We start from the raw sequence: 21,060 nt of genomic DNA, 5'->3' as shown, positions 1-21,060 counted from the left end.
AGAAGCTGCAGACAGATGGTGCTTTGTGAACGCAGAGGTAGAGCACACAACCCAGACTGGAGGGATTGGGGAAGTAGGAAGCTGTCACCTGAGCCGAGGCTTGAAAGCAGAATCCAGATTAGCTAGGCCCAAGGTGGGACCAGCCTCCCACATGGAGCTGATGGTATGTGCAAGGGCATGGAAGAAGCAAGATTAAGCATGGCACCATTGGAGAACCAATGGTCCAGTGTAACTGTAGCAAAGGGTAAAAGTCAAGGAGAAGAGTATTAGTAGCTACAGAGATAGGGAGGCACTGGGTTGCCAAGGGCCTTCTAAGCCATACTACGGAGTGTGAATTTGATCATGGAAGCTATGTTGAGCAACTGAAGGCTTTTACGCAGGGGAGTGTCAAGATCATGATTTCATTTTATAATAAGACACTGGCAGCTGTGGGAAGGATGGATTGCAATGGGGCGAGAAGAGAGACTGGGAGGTCACGGCATTCTTATAGCTGATAAGTGATACGGGTGACAGCAGAAGCGCAACAGAGAGGAGGGGTGGAGTCAAGAGAGGTCGAACAAGTAGAATCAATAGGATTCTGTCACCAAGGAGAGTTTGGAAACACTGAGAAGGGTTAGGGCAGGAGAATCCCCAGAGTTACGACCTAGGTGTACTTCTATTTACCCAAGTATAGAATACAGGAGGGAAAGCAGCCTTAGGGGTGGGGTGAGGTGACTATGATTAATTTATTTTTAGACGAGTTGAATCTGAGACATTTGAGGAGTCCAAGAGGCAAGTGAATGATCTAGAACTCAAAACAGAGATCTAGGCCACAGATCAAGATAGAGCATATGGGTGGTAGCTGAATCCGTGGGGTTGGATGAGGGGAGCCACAAAGATGCCATAGGGAGGGCACGGCCCTGAGAAACAATATGGAGGCATCAGAGGAAGAGCTGCTCTCAGAGGACACAAGGAACAGCTAGAGAGAGAGAAAGCCAGGTAGGTAAGTGTGGTGTCTTGGCACCAAGGGAAGTGAGTATTTTAAGAAGGAGAGAGTGGTCAGATATTACAAAGTAAACAAACAGGGTAAGGACTAAATAAGTGTCCCTCGGGTAAGCAACAAAGAGGCCCTCGGAGACCTTACCAAGGCTGATGTCAGTGCAGGGGCGGGTGGTGTGAGAGTTAGTGTAGATACTATTTCCTACAGCTTGGCCACGAAGGAAAGGAGAGAAGGTGGGAACTGAAGAGAAAGAGCCAGTAGGAAGGAATGTTGAAGGGGAGGGGAGAGACAGAGAGAGAGAGAGAGAGAGAGAGAGAGACTCAGAGAAAACAGATGTTTAAGGGAGCAAGGGTCCCTGAGGAGACAGAAGAGAAAAGTGGGTGGGGGAACTGGCCTGGGACAGGAAGAGGGATAGCTTTTCCAAAGGATGGGAGAGAAGGGGGAAAGCTTGAATATATGAACGCTTGAACATTTTCAAGTAGCAGAAGAGGAATCTGAAGGCATTCTCACTTGATGGCTTCAAGTTTCTCAGTGAAATATGATGCTAGGTCTGCATCATAGGGTGAGAGAGCTGGTGGGACAAGAAGAGTTTATAAAGATAAGGCTAACTTTTAGAGAAAAAGAGGTGCATGTAGAGGTTTTCTGCACAGCCTTGAGGGCCTGGCATAGGGTTTATTTATTTATTTTTTTAATTTATTTTGAGAGAGAGGGAGAGAGAATCCCAAGCAGGCTCTGCACTGTCAGCACAGAACCCGATGCAGGGCTCAAACTCACAAACTGTGAGATCATGACCTGAGCAGAAGTCAGATGCTTAACTGACTGAGCCACTCAGGTGCCCCTGGCATAGGAGCACCAGTATGTATGGCTGTGTTGTTTTCTCCAGGTCTAATCAGCAGTGTGAGAATCAGAGTAGAGAAGCCATTTAAATGGTCACGCTCATCCAGGCTGGGGGTGATAAAAGGTTAGAGGTGTAGGCATGAGAACTGAGCTGAATATGGAGAATGACCAAAGTAAGATATAAGCTAAACAGAAAACTAAGTAAAGCAGGAAGGGTCTGAAAATTGAGAAGTTGTCCACAGTGGGAGTCAGTGAGGCTAAGGATAGGAAGAGGCCATGAAGTGGGATCCAACTTTAAGCCACGGTCTTGGGGAAAGTCAGAGTCCTGGGGTGGAGGAATCTGACCTGGGTGTTAGTGAAGCGCAAATCTTAATAGTGTGGGTCAGGAGGACAGCAGGCAGGGCGTGGTCAAAGGCCTTGACAGCATTCTAGTTGCTCCCAAAGATGGACACCATTAGAAATGATGGTGGCCCCCACTTTATTAAATGCCTACTGTTTGCAAGTCATTATGTCACGAGCTTCTCCAAACGTTTGTACTCTTCAAATTAGGTAGGATCACCACTGTTTACAGGTGAAGAAATTAAAAGTCCACTGTGCATTTTCTATGACCCAATGATTCCACTCCTAGGACATGCCAGATTCAAATGAAGTCAAAAATGTACCCCCCAAAATGTATTAAAATGTTCACAGCAGCATTGTTTGTAATAGCCCCAAATGGTAAAACAACCCAAATGTCCATTAATCGTGAAATAATAAATAGATTATGGCATATTCGTACAAAGGAATACTCTATAGCAGTGAGAGTGGAAAAAAATGCTGCAGACAACATGGCTGAATGTCACCAACATAAAGCTGAGTGAAAGAAGTTGAATACAAAAGAACACCTACTACATGATTATATATATTATATATAATACAAACAATATATAAAATATTTGTGTATATATATAAATAATATGAATTATTTATATGTATATATATATATAATTTTTAAACAGGCAAGACTAACCTATGGAGTTGGAGGTCAGGGCAGGGGTTCCTGTGACAGGGAGGAAGGGGGTAGAGCTGGAGAGGAAGCAGAGGGTGGGTAGGGGTACTACAGTGATGGCACTGGTCTCCTTCTTGGTCACTTGGTGAGAACTCATGAAGCTCTACGTTTGTGTTTTAGATGGTTTTCTTTTCTTTTTTTTTTTAAGTTTATTTATTTTTGGAGAGAAAGAGAGAGAGAGACAGAGCATGAGTGGGGTAGGGGCAGAGAGAGAGGGAGACACAGAATCGGAAGCAGGCTCCGGGCTCTGAGCTGTCCGCACAGAGCCTGACGCAGGGCTCAAACTCACGACAGCAAGATCATGACCTGAGCCAAAGTTGGATGCTCAACTGACTGAGCCACCCAGGTGCCCCTAGATGGTTTTCTGTCTGTATTGTACTTATTTTCCTTTTTTATTTCTTTCTCTTTCTTTCTTTCCTTCTTTCTCTTTCTTTCTTTCTTTCTTCTTTCTTTCTCTTTCTTTTTTTTTTTTTTTTTGGTGTTTATTCATTTTTGAGAGAAAGAAAGAGAGAGAGAGAGAGTTGGGGAGGGGCAGAGAGAGACGCGGACAGAGGATCCAAAGTGGGCTCTGCACGGATAGCTGAGAGCCCGGTGTGGGGCTCGAACTCACAAACCATGAGATCATGACCTGAGCAGAAGTCAGATGCTTAACTGACTGAGCCACACAGGTGCCCCTGTGTATTTTATATTTCAATAAAAACAATGTAGGAAAAAAAATCCATTATTGTCAAGTACAAAATGAGACACAGACAAAGCATTAAAGAATACAAATAAAAGCAAGCTGACAAATGTTAAATGTTTGTCCGAGGCCACACAGCTGATAGTCAAGCCGGGAGTGAGCCCCAGGCCCCCTGGCTTGCCTCGCAAACCCAGGGCTTGTCCCATCACATCAGCTGTGTGCTAGGAAGGGACCTGTGTGCTCCTCCTCCTAGGGTGGCCTTGGGGATGGAAGATCGATGCACTGGAGGTGAAAATCTACTGGATTTTCAAGCAGCTCTGGCAGCTGGCTGTTGTCTGTTGACTGTTCACACGCCAGATTTCATATCCGGAAGTGTTTTCGTGTTTTCTCTACCTCACCCAGGGAGCATGGAGCATTTTTCTTGTGACCTGAAGTTCAACCTCTGACCGCTGCCACAGCCTCCTAAGTGTCTCCCCGCTACAATCCAGCCAATGTACGGCTGCCAGGGTGGTCCTCCTGGAGGAGCACTTGCATGTGTCAACACATAACAGACCAACCTCCTCTCCCCCGACCCCATCTATCAACCTGCCTGCATCTGCCTGCATCTGCCTGTCTCCACTACCTTCCCTCCAGATATAAGAGGTGACCACCTGCCACTAGGGCCAACCCCTCTACTCCAGTGCAATCCATCCTGTTTTGTCTTCTTTTCCAGGGCCATTGAAGCTTCCTTCTCTACTGAACGATCCCCATTAGTATATAAACATGCTATCATCTTCCACCTTTCTAAAAAAAACCCCCTTTGATTCCACATTTACTTCCAGCTGTCACCCTACTTTTGCTTCCCATTAGAACAAAACTTAGAAAAAAATCAAAGAGATACTTGTCTGTATTCTCTATCTCCAGCCCTTACTGACCATTCTCTCTCAAGTCCACTCATCACTGCAGTGAACCCAGTCTTGTCAAGGTCCCAATGGCTTCCATCTTTCCTGTTACCGTGGTCAGTTCTCTGTTCTCATCTTATTAAACCTCTTACCAAGAAAGGATACGGTGGATGCTCTCTCCTTCTGTAAGCCCCCTGTCCATTTGCTTTCTGGAAACCACTCTGAGTTTCCTCCCACCTCTCTGTCTCCTTCATTGGCTCCTTCTCCTCTTCCAATGCCTAAATGTTGGGGCAATGGAGGGCGTGGTCATTGGTCCTCTGCTCTTCATTCACACTGCCTCCCTATGTGATCTCTTCCAGGCTCATGGTTTTAAGTATTGTCTATATACTGATGGCTCCCAAATGTAATCTCTAGCCCCACTGCCCCGCTCAGCTCCAGACTTGTGCATGCCCAGTCAATCCAACGCTTCCTCTTTGACATCTACCAAAACTTAAGTTGTTCAGATCAGAATTCTTGATCTCCTCAAGCCACTCCTGTTGTTTCCTACTTCAGTAAATGGCACCAAATTTACCCAATAGCTCAGGCAGGACCGGCCCCCCCCACTCTTCTCTTTTCCCCCAGTAAGTCAGCCAGTCCTGTCTGTGCTACCCTTGAGGTGTTTCCTAAATCTGACCACTTCTCCCCAAACCATCATTGGCCTCCTGCCTGAGCTACTGCAACACCCTTCCAGCTGGTCTCCCTTCTCCCCCAGTCTTGCCCTCATACTGTCTATTCATCACAAAGCTGGCAGAGTGATAGATCCTTTTAAAAACTTAGGTCAGATCACATCTCTCCCCCGCTCAAAACCCTCCAATGACGTCTCATGGCACTTGGAAGAAAAATTCAAATTCCCTCTGCTGTGCTGTAAGGCCCTCCATTATCTGAACCCTGCTTACTTCTTGGGCCTTATCTCCTCCAACCTCCCCCGCCCGCCCCTTGCTCACCCTGCTCTAGTTACACTGGCCTGACTCTTCCTCTGACATACTAAACCTGCTTCCCTACCCAGACCTTTTTGTTTGCTCTTCCCTCTGCTTGGAAAGCTTTCTCCAGACCTTCCTAATGACTGGCTCCTTCAGTCCATTCCAGGCCCTGCTTCTATGCCACCTCTTGGACAGTATCGTCCCTGATTACCTTATAGGAGATTGTCATATACCCTTTCCTGAAAGCGCATTCCTCCTTACATGTATGTAACATATATGTTATATGTGATGTGTATATCTTATATGTCATGTATATACTTAGGTACATGTATTCTCTGTCTCACCCATTAGAAGAACAGAAGCTCTGTGAGGGCAAGGACCTCATCTGTCTTCTTTTCTACTCTATCCCGGCGCCTGGGAAGCACCTAATATAATAGAAACTTACTAAATAGTTGGAGAATTAATGGTCTAATGGAGTCCTCCTCCCTCCTTATAAGTCCTGACTAGAAAAAGAATGCAGAGAATGGAAATGGGTGGAGGGAACAGCAGTGAGGGAAGGAAGGGTGGAAACTCAAGTTTGGGGACCCTCACTACCAGGATTCCAACCCAGCACTCTGCTGCCTGCTTTGTATATATTATTTGCTTCAACCTCACAGCTATCCTACGACTAGGTGTTATTTCCATTTTAAAGATGGGGAAACTCCGGTAAAGTAATTTGTTCGGGTCACGTAGCCAGCAACCAGCAGGGCAGGATTTGAATCCAGGTCTAGCTGGCTTTTGACAACACTATTCTAAGCACCAGACTCAATACATTCTGTAGCCAGAGCTTCACTAGAAGTTCTGCCCCCAGGGCGGTCCACCTCTGGTGGGGGTGCGGGGTGGAAATGGTAATGCTGGCCCTGCTGGCCTGATCTGGAAGGAAGGGCTGAGGAAGTGACCCCCTGCGGAGCCCGTGGGTCCTCCCTGAGGGAAGGCAGGTGAGAGTGTGGGGGCGTGTGTAGGCTCACGGCCTTGCTGTCATCAGCAGCGCCCCGCCAACCCCGCTGGTCATTTCTGCAGCGGGCCCCAGAGACAGGTGGAGCCAAATTTGTCCAAAGTGGCCTAGGCCTTTCTGAGCTCACGGAAGTTGCAGACAAGGAGAATTCACCAGTCCCGAACCCTCCCCCACTCCATCTCCCTTGATTCTGCAATGTTTCTAACCCAGCCACCCAGTGCGAGCCCTGGGGCCTGGGGCGTTAAATACATTAGGCTCAAAGAAATCAAGGGAAGAGGGCCAGGCAGGAAGTAACTAAATAAGCCCGCCTTCTTCCTTAAGCTTTAAAAAAAAAAAAAAAAAAAAAAAAAGGTTGATTTGGCATCTACACAAGTATAAAGTCTGAAGAATTTAGGGTGGGGAGAAGTCTCTCGTGCTGTGCCAATTTCAGTACCTTAGCCAATTGAATCCGCACAGTAACCCTTCAAGATTGATGCCATCTTCCCACTTGTCAGTAGAGCAATGGGGCCTCCAGAAGCTATGTTAATGAGATGGTATTAATAATGCCACTGGGTCCAGAAGGTACTCTACAGTTCATCCCCGTCTTCAGGTAACGCGCTCAGACGATGGGGGCAGAAGTGGAATCAGACCTGATCCTGTCTGGTTCCAGACACCCCTGGGCTTTCTATTCCCCACACTGCCCCGGGGGCGAAGCGAGCCCTTTAGGGGAACTGATACTCAGAATCTAGACCCCTTCTTTCTTTGCTGCTTATGCCAAAGGAGGTCTAACAAACAAGAAAGCACAGCCCGATCTGGAAAGGCCTCTGTATTATTGCCCAGGATATTCTTGTTTATCCAACTTGGCAGGCATATGAATATCAGCTTCTCTTCCCCTGGCCCCCCCTCCCCATTCATTGTGCTTTGTTGCTATAATTGCCGTGTGTGTGTGTGTGTGTGTGTGTGTGTGTGTGTGTGTGGACTTTATGCATGTAGACTTTAGATCTCCAAGGACAGTGCCCTTGACCCCTCTGTGTTCTGCGGCTCTCCCAGCGCACTTCATTCAGGCGTTGTGCACCGTGGGCCCAGCTGTGCTATACTGACATTGTCTGATATGGATACTCCAGAGTCTCTTGGGGAGAAAGAGGCTGAGGGAGGGCAGCCAGGTTAGATGAAGACCTTGTCCTCACTCTGGGTGTCTGCTCAGATGTGCCTCCTCCTGCCTCACCATGGGGACCCTGAAGCCCCCCGCCTGCCAGATGCCAGCGGCAACCTTCACTCGGTCAGTGGGACTCATACTCCTCCCCTGACCATCCACTGACTGCCTCTCCCCTGACCATCCCCCACTCACTATTGAGCTGTTTCATTTTTACATCTCTTCCTTGCTCCTATCTGTTCTGCCTCCCTCCTGCCACGCATCCCACCCACCTGAGCCCTTCTCCCCACCGTCCTCTGAGAACAGGTGAGCACTGGGGGGCGGTGCTAAAGGTGGGAGCAGGCACTGGTGTTTCACTGCTTAAAATTCGTCAGATAGTCTCTGCGTACAGAAGCCAGTTTATAAAATATGAGTAAGAACAACAATTCAAACAACACTTTGTTGTGTGATCAACTACTTTTTCAAACTCTAGACGGAGGCCCCTTTCAAACTCCAGGGAGAGATTTTTTTAACCTTGTCCAACCCTCCCTGGGTGCCTGCTTTTGCCTCCCCAGGTCAACAGGCCCCCCTCACCTCTTCTGCCCTCTCCACCCCAGCCTCCAGGGCTATTTTGGGTGTGTACCAGTCGGGGTTAATCTCCTTAATCGTGGAGCCGTGCTGCCCAGTGCACTCCTGATAGGGCCCAGGCCTCTGCAAAGGGCAATCTGAGGGTTAGTGCCACCGGCCTCGGGCTTCCCCATCCCTGTAGAGAAGCCACGGACACTGGGTCGTGAACTGGGACTGGTAGGGGAGGGGAACAGCGAGGCCGTGTGAGCCAGAGACCCAAGGGGGAGGTCAGGAGGCTCAGGCCCAGCAGCGACTGGCTAGTGGGGTGCTTCTGGTTAGCTTCTCAAGGGAGAACCTGAAAGAGCTTCCTTCACCCCCCACCCAAGTCAGCTGCCCCTGCTCCTGGCTGGGTGCAGGTGCTAATCCCCAGCCCCTGGTAACGCCAGGGAGCAGGACAGGGGAGACAGGCTGGAGATTTTCTTTCCCACTTGGGAAGGAAAGAGAACACATGAGTTGACCTGCTGGGATCAGGTTCCTGAAACCTGAGCCAAGCACAAGGGTTTCACTGAACTGTTGGCTACACACCTGCCCAGGGGCTTTGTCTTCCACCTGGGCAGAAGGAGAGTCCCTGGAGGACTAGGGTAGAACACACGGGCTGAGAGGTCTGCCCCTTTAAAGGGAAGGAGGGAAGCCAGGGGTCAGCTCTGCCAAGCCCCACCTCCTGCTCCGAACCTTCATTCAACAGACAGAGGTTGAGGGCCCACCTTGTGCCTGGCCCTGTGTTAGTGCTCGTCCTCCAGAATCACACAAGCTGGCGAGGAAGAGATATAAGAAAACAGGATGGGGCCGGTACAGAGCGGTACTGGAGTGCTCAGATCAGACATGGTGCCTAAATTTGCCTGGCAGTCAGGGAAGGCTACCTGGAGGAAGTGGTACCTGAGACCCGAAGGGGTCACGGGGGTGGCCTGGGGAGAGGAGTATTCATGAAGGAGGGAGTAAACCAATCCCGGACAGCCCCGGAGTATTCCATCCCATGAGGGAGAAGCCATCTGAGGCCCCTTCCACAGTCTACACCCCTCCAGCACGATAGCCAGAGTATGAATCTTGGAGCTCCTCCCCCAGAGAAACCAGAGCTGAAGACCCAAACTGGGCCTGCCTTCCACTCTCAGCTTCACATCACCCAGCTTCAACAATTATCAACTGGTGGATGATCTCATTTCATCTATTCCCCGACCCACTCCCCTTGCCCACCTTATGTAAAAGCCAATTCCCTCATATTTTATCAGTTTTTCCCGTAAATATTTCAGTATCCATGTCTAAAAGGCAAGGGTTCTTTAAAAAGTGCATCCACAATACCATTTTCCCACCTAAAAGGAGGTAAAAAAAAAATTCCTGATGCCATCCAATATCTGGGCAGGATTAACTTCCCTAATCCACACTTGGTTCTAACAGTTTGAATCCCGAATCCACACCTCGTGTTAATATTTATGTTCCTAGTCTTGGGGGCAGGGATGAACATTCTGCCAGACTAGACTAGGTGATAGCCCAGTGCTTCTACGACAACGTATCAGTATGTGGTCGGTGCTCTGTAACACCTCTGTGGTGCTTCTGTATGTGTGTGTCTTGTGATCCTAATTAGATTATAAATTCTTCAGGACAGGGGCTGGCATGACTGCCTTTTTCCGTACCCTGGTGTGGCAGGGAGGAAGAAGCGTAGTCCTTAAAGCTGGGCAGGCTACTTGTTGCTTATGTGAACGCAGGGCGGTTATTCAACCTCTCTGAGCCTCAATTTTTCTGCTCTGTATAATGGGAATAAAAAGACCTATCTCCCAAGAAGTGGGAAGTTTAAATAAAAGAAAGGGTGAATATGCTTAGCATGTAGAAGTTTCTCAGTAAATGCTCATTTTGCTGTGCTTTCTTGAGTCAAGCGAAACAGGCTCACAGTTACTCTTTTGTTTTAACTAACTTCTAGTGCCTTATGGGGAGCAAAGGCTACTCTCAGTGAGAGCCACAGCCAGTCCAGCAGCCGGGAGCCCCACCTGGAGCTGCCCTGTGTTTGTGATATCAAAGGCCCCCCAGCCTGAGCATCCAAGGTATGTTTGTTTATTGTCTACTCTGGCCACTAGTTAAACAGACACACTTGGCTTGCTCAGCCCTCCAGAAACTAAAGGAGGGAGGAGCTGGGCAGGGGTAGAAATTAATGAATTAATAACTTCATAGCGCCATTTATTGAGCATTTATTACACGCCAAGCTCTGTGCTAAGTGCTTTACATTATTATCCTTTCCGTTTTCACAATAGTCCAATGGGCTGGATATTTTGTAGCTGAGGGAAGTGAGACATGTTCTGTCGCTTGTAAGTCACTTAGTTATACAGACAGGAAGAGAGGCTGCTACTCAAACCAGGCTTTTCTGGCACTTAAATCCAAGTTCTTAATCACACACTCACTAGCTTCCTAATGGTGCCAAAGAAGCCACTTTTAAATTTTTTTTTAATTTTTTAAATTATTTATTTATTTTATTTTATTTTTTTTCAACGTTTATTTATTTTTGGGACAGAGAGAGACAGAGCATGAACGGGGGAGGGGCAGAGAGAGAGGGAGACACAGAATCGGAAACAGGCTCCAGGCTCTGAGCCATCAGCCCAGAGCCCGATGCGGGGCTCGAACTCACGGACCGCGAGATCGTGACCTGGCTGAAGTCGGACGCTTAACTGACTGCGCCACCCAGGCGCCCCTATTTATTTATTTTTTTTAACGTGTATTTATTTTTTAGACAGAGAGAGACAGAGCATGAACAGGGGAGGGGCAGAGAGAGAGGGAGACACAGAATCTGAAACAGGCTCCAGGCTCTGAGCTGTCAGCACAGGGCCCGACGCGGGGCTCGAACTCACGGACCGTGAGATTATGACCTGAGCCGAAGTCGGACGCTCAACCGACCAAGCCACCCAGGCGCCCCAAGAAGCCACTTTTTTTTAAATCATATTTACTTATTTTGAGAGGGAGAGAGACCACGAGTGGGGGAGAGGGGCAGAGAGAGGGAGACAGAGAATCCCAAGCAGTCTCGTCAGCACAGAGCCTGACACGGGCCTCGATCTCACAAACCATGAGATTATGACCTGAGCTGAAATCAAGAGTTGGATGCTTAACCGACTGAGCCACCCAGGCGCCCCTAAAAGAAGCCACTTTTTCATCCAGATTTACAGAGATGACTTATGCCCATGGCTCGGGATGTACCCTGAACTCCAGCCAGCCACTCTGCCAACATATGCCCTTGGACTGGATGAGGAAGAGTGAGGACAGCCTATCCCTACAAGGGAAAAATGACCCTGAAGTCAGCTCATACCGTCTCACGTACACCTGTGTGAGTGTGTCTGCACACCACACACACGCACGCACGCCACCCTCTGTTTCCTGACTGGGGCTCTGCCTGCAGAAACAAGTGTGCCCCTGGCAGGGGTGAAGGAGGTAGGGCTGGGGAAGAGAAACGTGCCATGGTTTCAGTTGGCTGAGGAAGAAGGCTTTTGAGAATGAAATTTCCCAGAGTATAATAGTCCCTCGCACTCTCCATAGCCTAAGCATCTTGCTTTGGGATTAAGAATGTTCTGCATTTGACTTCAGCCTCAGAAGTATCTTTCTGCATCCCAGAAGCCACTGGGCACAGAGCCTGGCGACTAGGAGCAGGGGGAGAGAAGGGTTGGGGGTCCACGTGGGGGATTTACAGAGGTGCCAAAGCCTGGGGTGCACTGCCTGGCTTTCCCTACGTGTCCTGATAGGCGTCTTGAGGTACCAGGCCCTCACGGGGAGTCCCCTCTATCCTTTCCTTGTTTTCCATAAGCGTTCTAGTGTCTGTTCACCATCAACCGAGTGGTATCGGAGGCTATCACCTTGCCCACGGAGTAGTGAATTTCTGAGCCTTCTGACTCCCTCACTCCCAACTTCTTGGTGAAGGCTTAAACACGGGCCCGGGGTGGTAGAGATAGAGGCAGAGGTCCAGCTCCCCTACCTCACTCTCCCTCATCCCTCCCACCCCCATCCCTTCACTCAAGGAGCCAGGGCTGTGCCCACAAACGTGCTCTGCGACTAGCGTCCGGCACAATCTCCTACCCAGCCAGACATGTTACAGAAGTTCCAGGAGATAATACCGCCTTTCTCGTTTCCTTTGTGAGAATGAACACGGCGTTTGAGGCTCTGGGCCTTGGTTTCCACAGACGTAAAACAGCGAACGAGAATTGAGATTGAACTTTTTCATGCGAGAATTCGCAAGTCACAGACAAGGTACCAGAGACGTGGCCAGTAGGTACCGAGTAGAAGAGAATGGGCGCAGAGACAGGACCGTTTCCCCACCAGACACTCTCTGCCGTGGCCAGGGGTTCTACAGAGCCACGCTCAGGTGGAGGCCAGTCTAGTTTGTCCCAAGAAAACTCACATATGAACACAGGGTGAAAAAAGAACTCTCCACGCCAACCCAGGAAAAGAGGAAGCAGGTTTTGCTTAAGCCCATCCTGGGTGTGGGCAGATGCTTCCCCTCTGTCCCCTCCTCATGGCAAAACCCTGCTGGGAAATATCCTTGTCCTCCCCCAAAGGGGCCTGGCTGGTTGTAAAAGGGCTTACTACCAAAAGGAGGGGACCCCCCCCTCCTCCAAGATGCCCCTCTAGGAAGTGCAAACCCCAACTCCCCTGGGAGCGAAACGGAAGCCATCAGGTTAAGATGCATTTCCCACCTCACAGACCCCACCCCCACCCGTCTCCCATCGATGTGGGAGGCCCATCTGCCCCTGCCTCCTCAAATGGTCCACGTGCCACAAGTCGCCCAAAGGGCTTAAATACCAGCAGTTCTGCAAGGAGGGCCTGACTTGCTTTTCTGGGTTGGCTGCCAAGAGACCGCGAGCATCAGTCTATCCTCTGCCCATCCTCACAACGGAGGAAATGAATGTGAAGGAAAAAAAAGTGCTCAGGGACAAAGAGGGTGTCATCTCGACAATGAACGCTTCAAGGACCTTCTCCAGCTCCCATTCTCCTAGTGGCCCTATCTGCTGTTGTGGGATGGTGAGTTCTGCTAACACGGCCAATTTGTGCTTTAAACCGAAACGAGGGGTAAGAGGTTCACGGCTGCCAGTTCAGCGGATGGTAATTGGTTCCGAAGCATCACATCTTTTGCCAACAAGACCTTCTGCTCTAAGGAGAGAAGCATCCGAAGGCGCAAGTTAGGGTCTCCCGCCCCTCCCCTCCCCGCCCTCCCCCCTTTCCTCTAGCATATGGTTCACTCACATCCACGGACATCTCCCTCTGAATAAGTTTCTTGGTCTCCTTTTCACAGAAGCTGAGCATGGCCTCCCGGTTGTACATGCCCGTGGACCGCTTCTCCGTCTGGTTTCTCTGCCGCAGCCCCACGGGGGTGCTCCCGTCCGGGTCCGCCACGTCCAGCTCCTTCTCCAGCTCCTCCATCTCCTCGGGAGACAGGGTGGACAGCAGGCTGTCGATGTCGGGGTCTTCACTCACCTGCCGGCGATACTTGGCTACCTTAGACATCCTGGCAAGGTGCGCTGGGACTCTTGCAGGGGCTGCTGGAGTCCTGGTGGGCGACGAGGGGGAGGCGCGGAGCTGACCTAGACGGAGCAGAGTGGGCTTGAGAGCAGACTCCCAGCTGGTCGAGGACGCGGTGGCTCCTCCGCCCTGCCCTGCGGTGCCACAGGTGCCGAAGCGTTAACTGCAAGCTAGCTCCGAGCCCAGGGCTAGTGGACCCTGGCTGGTCTAACCAGCGGCCAATGAGACTTGACAACGGCCTGGCCCCGAAAGGGGAAGCCAATCCCCACACAGGGGGGGCGGGCCTGCCTTGCTGTCAGAGCTGTTTGAAACTTGAGGACATTCCAGGGAATCTTGGAGCTCTGTGTGACCAAATTTAGTACAGAGCATTTAGCCTTTTAAAGACAAGGGGGCCACGCAATGAGAAAAAGATACAAAAATGCAGAGCCTGGCAGAAGCTGATCAGAGCCACGGGAGGGCCAGAAAAGCAGGGATGGGGCCATGGGGGTTCAGGAACAGGCCAGCCCCAGGCACGTCCTGTTCAAGCACATATCTGACTTCTCCACCCGGGGTGGGTGTTGCCGTTGTTGGTACGTGGTCCACTGACTCCTTTCTACTGTATTTGGTAATGTGCTGGGGGACTTCCAGTAGTTTACAGCCCCAGGAAAGATACGTGATTGCAGATCATCTGAACTACCTGCCCACCCGTTCTCTCTGGGAAGGAGAACCCTAGTGCTGAGCATCAGAGGCCCCAGCCACTTCTTGAGAGACAGAGAGAGAGGGAGAGAGAATAAATCTTCACTGTGTACCAAACTGAAAACTTGCAGGCTGTTTGGGGAAGAGAGTGGGACCCGCGGAAGTCAGGAAACTCTTGAAGGACCGTCAATTTCCATGAAGTGCCATGGCTCTTAGCGAGAGGGTTCAGACCTCCCTCCCTTCTCATCTGCTTCCTCTGCTGCTGGGGCATCTGTAGACAGATCTCCTTTGGGAGCACCGGCAGGTTGCCACCCCACATATAAATCCAGAGCACGACCGAGTGTGTCTTCGGGGAAATATAATTCTGGGCTGTTGGGAGGGATACTATGGCAGCAAGTCTGGCATGTTTCGTAAAAGGGCTTTCCACTGCTCATCCATCATGCTGCCTGCACAAGTCACAGAGACACTCAATCTCCTGCCCCCCTCCCTCCTGCCACAAAATCCCTTCTAGAAGCCCTGGTGTAACCCATCAGGGTAGATGCTTCGATCTTTCCTGGCGTCTTTCCATCCTAAGCCAGAGAGAGACCGTCACCTGATCAGCATCTGCTGAGTCCAGGGATCGTCTGGGACAAAAACTTGGCCCTGGCATTTAACGTCCACTAGTCCGGCTTTAGGTTAAGGCTGAGCAGGGGATGGCGCTGACTGGCGGGACTGGAGTGCCGAAGTGAGGCAGGGAGACCTGAGAGGAAGGGTGGAAGAAAGGCTTAGAGAATCCTGGGGGTTGTCATTTTTAGGAGGCAGTAGTCAGTCTGTCGGTGAGCCAGTAGGCATGTATTTATCGAGTGCTTACTATGTGTCAGGCATGGTTCTAAGGGCAAGGCATGTAACTAAAGATAGAAAATCAGGGGCGCCTGGCTGGCTCAGTGGGTGGAGCATCTGACTCTTGGTCTCAGGGTTGTGAGTTCAAGGCCCATGTTGGGTGTGGAGCCTAACTTAAAAAAAAAAAAAAAGAAGAAGAAGAAGAAAGAAAATAAAAAAGAAACTCAGTGTGGGCCCTGCCTTCTTATAGCTTACTTTCTATCAGTGAAGAGAATTAATAAGGAAATAATTTCAAGTAATTCATTAAACAATTAAAAGCCTACAAAATGCCTCAAAAGAGAAGTACAGGGGCCATAAGGAAACACCACAGGGGAGGTCGCAGAGCAGGATGGCTTCATCGTTCAAGCTTGGGCTCTCCAGGCCAAAGGACCATGCATGTTAGGTCCTGGAGTTGCTACTTACTGGTCAAGTGACTGAGGGTCAGCTTCATCATCTGTAAAATAAGGACAACATTGTAAGACTGTTGCGAACATCGGATCCGAACATACACATAGAACAGGTGTTATATTGATATATAGTAAATGCATAGTAATCATTAGCAGTTATTACAACTGTTACATAGTTATTTACAATTATTTATTTACTTGCTTCCTGGGTTCTTTTCTCCCCATCCCACCTCTTCTCTTATCTTTTTCTCTCTTTCCTCAGCAGTAACCACTCTCAGAGTGCGTGCGTGTGTGCACGCGCACACACACACACACACACACACACACACCCCTTCTCATCTGGTCCTCACTCATTCATTCATTCATTCATTCATTCAAGCATTATTCAGATACTGCTATGTATAGATAGCATGTCAGGCACTACAGGGTAAGAGATACAAAAATAATTACAACATGGTTATTCTCTTTAAAATGTATGATTTATAGGGCAAAAACCAATTATACTGTAAGGCAAAGTGAAGCAAGACAGGTGGAAGCAATTGTTAAGAGCCCAACAGAAGCTGCGGCAATTTAGCAGGGAGGAGTCAGGGGGGCATCCCAGAGGGCATAACAAAGGACTTGAGCTAGCCTGAGGTGGGCTTTCCATACTTCCTGCACCTGCCAGCGAGTCCCTAGCCCAACCCACCCCTACTCCTGTCTCGCCTTGGGTCACTCAGTCTTCACTCTCACTCTTGCCCAGCAGGGGCTTTCTGGAAGAGGCATCGTCTTCTGGGATCCCTGGCTCCGGAGCCACCTTGGCCAACCTCTAGTCTCCCAGGCCCCAGTCCACTAAAAGCAGCTCTCTTTCCAGCCCCCAACAATTCTTCTTTCTTAGGCTTTTGGCCAATAATGTTCACTTCTCCCAAAGAGCAGCCAGGGCCTGAATCAAAAACCACCTTCAGCCCCAGGGGTAGCCTTTGTACCATCTGGTTTCGGTGACCTTCCCTCTGGGTCCAGTGGTCTCTGCTTGAGGAACACACTCAAAAAATAGATCCACAGCTTCCAAAATTTAAGTCAGGACTCGTGGCCTCCTAACCAAAGTTTCTGCACATAAACCCCTGCACCTTCTCTGCCTCGGGTCCCACAATTCCAAACAGCTGGCTCTTCTGATATGATCCAGTCTGAGATTTTTTGCTCCCTAGAGTCCCAGGGACTGTGGGCTCACAGACTCTGAAAAGCTTCCCTTGAAAAGTATCACAGAGGGATCTGGAAGACTTGGGAACCCAGAGCCCAGGAGTCCAGTCTCCTCCAGCGCCTGCAGTGAAGGACCACTGCCCACTTACTCTATAGGGGGCAAGAATTATCCAAGCTCAGAATCCGCTTCCACCTGAAACAAACACACCTTGAGTGTCATGGGATTCTGACACAGCCTACTCCCCAGAGAAACATTTGCTGTTATGCTGGAACCAGGGGGAGAGAAAGGAAGAAAGAGAGACCTCAAGCTCTAGCCAAATATGTGGTGGTGGTGGGAATAGGGAACCAGAACCAATTTAACTAATGCTTAGGGTGGTTCTCTAACTAGACTGGATGACCCCACTAAAGTCACATTTTCAGGAACATACAGTGACAGGCAGTATAGTATAGCAGATAAGACCACAGGCTCTGGAGTCAAATGACCTGGGCTCAGATCTAAGATGTGTGACCTTGAGTAAGTTTTTAACCTCTCTCAGCCTTAGATGGAAAATGAGGACATTAAAAGTACCCACTGCAGAGGGTTATGGAATTATTAAATAGATTAAATAAGATAATGCATGGGGCACCTGGGTGGCTCAGTTGGTTGGGCATCTGACTTCGGCTCAGGTCATGATCTCACTGCTCGTAGGTTTGAACCCTACGTTGGGCTCTGTGCTGACAGCCTGGAGCCTGCTTCGGATTCTGTCTCCATCTCTCTCTCTCTCTCAAATATAAAATAAAAAAAAATTTAGAAGATAATGTACTCTAAGGGCATAACATAGCATCAGACACATTGTCCGCACTCAATATATTGTTAGTCAATATATAATCACATTGGTTCTCTTCTCTGGTGGGGGGAAGCTGGAAGTTTCTCTAAAGCAGCAGATTTTGTCTCTAGAAGCAGGCCACTGGCCTGTCCCGGCACTCCTGAGGTGAGTGGTAGTCGGTAGAGGGGAGCTCTGAGACCGCACAGGCCAAACTAATGTCTTCCTGGAAGGAGAGCAAGGGGGAGCAAAAGGGGCAGAAAGGGAAAAAGACTGCCTCCCCCACCCTCACCCTGACTAAAACCTCTCTGCCCACCAAAGAGGAGCCAGTCACAGACAGCAACCCCAAACCCGAGAGTCAGCTGTGGTGCAAGCCTCACTTGTCCATGCCGATTTGAGTTTCCCAGTGACTGGATCGGGCAGGGCTAGGGGGTTTGGAGACATGGCCTGTCTCCCCTGGGCAGACCAAACTCTTTAGGACTCCCACAGCCTCTGGCTCAATGGAGCTCGACCTATGTAGGTTCCTGGACCTGAGTGGCTGGAGGTACTGAGTGGCTGGGCCGGGAAGAGTCTGAAAATGTCTATCCCCCTTCCTCCATAAGTTGGGTCTGTGTGGAAACAAACATTCTTGGTTCCTTTACTCATTTGTGGTTTATTCTCTTGTGCACTCCCCACAGAAGCTATTTCAGGCCTGCTGCTTACCCTATGACCTCATTGTATCCTTCTAGAATGAACTCCTTTAGCTATATTAATAAAGGAGATAAAACTTAAAATTTTTTTCAATGTTTCAATTGATTTCTGAGAAAGAGAGAGAGAGAGAGAGAGAGACAGAGACAGAGAGAGAGAGAGACAGAGCGTGAGTTGGAGAGGGGCAGAGAAAAAGGAAGGCACAGAATCTGAAGTAGGCCCCAGGCTCTGAGGTGTCAGCACAGAGCCCGTCACAGGGCCTGAACTCACAAACCTCGAGATCCTGACCTGAGCCAAAGTCAGACACTCAACCAATTGACCACCCAGGTGCCCCAGGAGATAAAACTTTAATAAGTCTTTTTTTTTTTTTTTACCCTGGAAGGGAAACAAATCTGGTCCAAGGAGGGAAGGGAGACATCTCTGCCTTTGCTTTCCCATAATTAAATCTGCTCCAGAGAAAGTCCTGTCTCTAACTTTCTAAGGACATTGGCTTATACAAACATGAAAAGAGAATCTGGAAGAATTTAGTTCTTTTTTTAAAAAAATTTTTAATGTTTATTTATTAATTTTTGAGAGAGAGAGAGAGAGAGAGAAAAGCATGAGCAGGGGAGGAGGGTAGAGAGAGGTACAGAGGATCTGAAGCAGGCTCTTTGCTGACAGCAGAGAGCCCAATGCAGAGCTTGAACTCACGAACCATGAGATCATGACCTGAGCCAAGGTTGGCCGTTTAACCGACTGAACCACCCAGGTGCCCCCTGCCTTAGTCTCTCTACTCCTCCATGGGACCAGCAACCCATCCAGTGACACCACCATGTTCCTTCCTGCCCACACCTTTGTTGCTGTCATTCCCTCTGCCTGGCTTTCTCCTCTCCACTGATCAAGATCTGACCATACTTCAGGCTGTAGCTTACGTGCCAGATTGTCAAGCACATTTTGTGATCACCTTCAGGCCTCCAGGGCTCCCTCTCTCCTCTCACTTCCTCTAGCACTTACCGTATTCTATGTCACACATTTTGGCATTTTATCATTTTGACCCAGCTATTTCTCAAGAGTGTGTTCTTTCTTCCCACGTACATTTTGAGGACCCTGAGAGTAGCAACCATATCAATATTTGATGTACTCACTCTACCCTAATCCTAACACTGGGACAATCCTGAGCACCGAGTAAGGGTCTTATAGTTGACGGGGGTTATCATCCCTCTAGTTTCTCTCTTGGTTCAGCATTGCCTATGCACCCTTGATATCTATTCAATGCTCATCTTTCCCCAATCTTAGCTCTGTCAGTGACCCCTCCCCCCAAGAATGGTCTAATTGTACAAGAGTGGAAGATGAATAAAAGCGAATTGTGGGAGGTGGCAGGGGTGGATAATTACTTCAGAGCCGTGTCACTGCCAGACGTGGCTACTTGATAGAGCTCACCTATCCAGGTGGCTCCCTGAGGCATGAGGGATGATCTCCCTTTCTTCACCTTGTTCCTCACCTTGGTCTCCCCTTCCTTGCCCCTTGTGGGGAAATCTCACGGCAAAACAGGCCCCTGAGTCACAGTTCTTTTAGTTCATACACGGAGCTGTTTTCCCCAAAGCGATACCCAGAGGACCTGGATCACAGGGGTTTCAGCAGCAGTCTCTGGCGGGGCCCAGAGCACTAACTGTCACCAGTACACCCTGCTGTGTCGGATCACCAGCTCAAACGCCCCTCACCTTTATTGTGACTTTGCTCTCAAGGACCCCCATTCCTTTCTTCTATCATTCCTCAATGTCTTTGGCCATCCTTTCAGTGAGGGCCACGGCAGGTCTTCAGACTTCTTTCGGACTCACTAGGAGGAGATTAGGATACCTAGTTCTCTTCCAGGACGTTTCTTCACTCAGATGGAAATGGGTATTTTTGAGGGAGGGGTGGCATCTTCCCCCTCTAGCCAAGGCTAAGTCCAAGGCCTTGCCCAGCCAAAACTGTCCTCTTACACCCTGTTATCTGTTCAAGCGAAAAGAAAGAAAAGAGTGAGAAGTCTGACAACACACGCTGTCCATCTGAGCGGTGCCTCCCAGAACAGTAAGGGACTTTAGGGTAGGGACTGTTGGAATGAAGTGAGCTGGGTAACCACAGCCTCAAGTCCGGCCCTCGGCTTGTAAACTCACACACTCAGTATCATCACCATTCCTGCTGATTGATTTGATTCAAAAGAACCCAGCTCACAAGAGGCAGATGCATAAACCAATATAACTATCAAGTGGACAAGAACAGTTGTGAGCACAGGCCAGGGGATTCTCTCTTAAAGGAAAATCTATTCAGAAACCAAATAACACTCAGAAGACTGCATAAGGAATATGCAATAAGAACAAAGGGAGGTAACTAGAACTAAGGAATATTTCACTTGGGTCTTGGTGAGATCAGGGGGAAAAAAAAATCTTTGCCCCATGAGAATGCACATCTTTAGTTACTGAAATATTCATACCCATCAGGTCTGAGGTACTGACTAAATGTTAAATTCTTGCTCTCTGTCTTCCTCTTGTTGTCCATCTCCTACATTCTCTCTTCAGTCTGCACAATTAATTAGATTTAAAGGTTCTTAATTACAGTCACACATTCCAAAAAAAGTCGGGAATGGAGAAGAGCTCCTTTAACAGACATCCTATGACTGAGGTTTTGTTAACTGTAAGCTAAAAGAGGTCGATGGGTCCCCATGCTTTTGGGCTCCTCTTTTCTGGGCTAAACACCCCTCATCTTCTGGTGATCTTTTGGAAGGTGGCCCGGAAGAGGCTCTGTTGTCGTTATCCCTTCAAATCGAGGGCCCCAAATCGGTCGGAGAGTTCACGATGGCCCGGATAAGTTCATTTCAAAAACATTTATCGAACATCTAT

The 21,060-nt window shown here is 49.1% G+C and overlaps 1 protein-coding gene and 1 long non-coding RNA gene across 6 annotated transcripts in view; one reads left to right on the top strand and one right to left on the bottom strand.

Annotated features, from left to right (window-relative positions):
* Window positions 1–13,484, top strand: part of LOC123586901 — a 43,925-nt gene extending 30,441 nt beyond the window's left edge. For all 5 annotated transcript variants that reach the window (XR_006707009.1, XR_006707013.1, XR_006707010.1 and 2 more), the window contains 2 exons: window positions 10,028–10,148; window positions 13,373–13,484. This is a non-coding gene — a long non-coding RNA (uncharacterized LOC123586901). The remainder of the gene's footprint in view (window positions 1–10,027; window positions 10,149–13,372) is intronic.
* Window positions 1–14,077, bottom strand: part of LMOD1 (leiomodin 1) — a 42,410-nt gene extending 28,333 nt beyond the window's left edge. The window contains exon 1 of the mRNA XM_045456500.1: window positions 13,324–14,077. Coding sequence (XP_045312456.1) covers window positions 13,324–13,584 — 261 coding nt within the window. The 5' untranslated portion in view covers window positions 13,585–14,077. The remainder of the gene's footprint in view (window positions 1–13,323) is intronic.
* Window positions 14,078–21,060: the final 6,983 nt, after the last annotated feature.

The sequence above is a fragment of the Leopardus geoffroyi genome, chromosome C3 (genome assembly GCF_018350155.1).
Source record: "Leopardus geoffroyi isolate Oge1 chromosome C3, O.geoffroyi_Oge1_pat1.0, whole genome shotgun sequence".
Taxonomy (NCBI): Eukaryota; Metazoa; Chordata; class Mammalia; order Carnivora; family Felidae; genus Leopardus; species Leopardus geoffroyi.
This window is presented reverse-complemented; position numbering and strand designations above follow the sequence as displayed.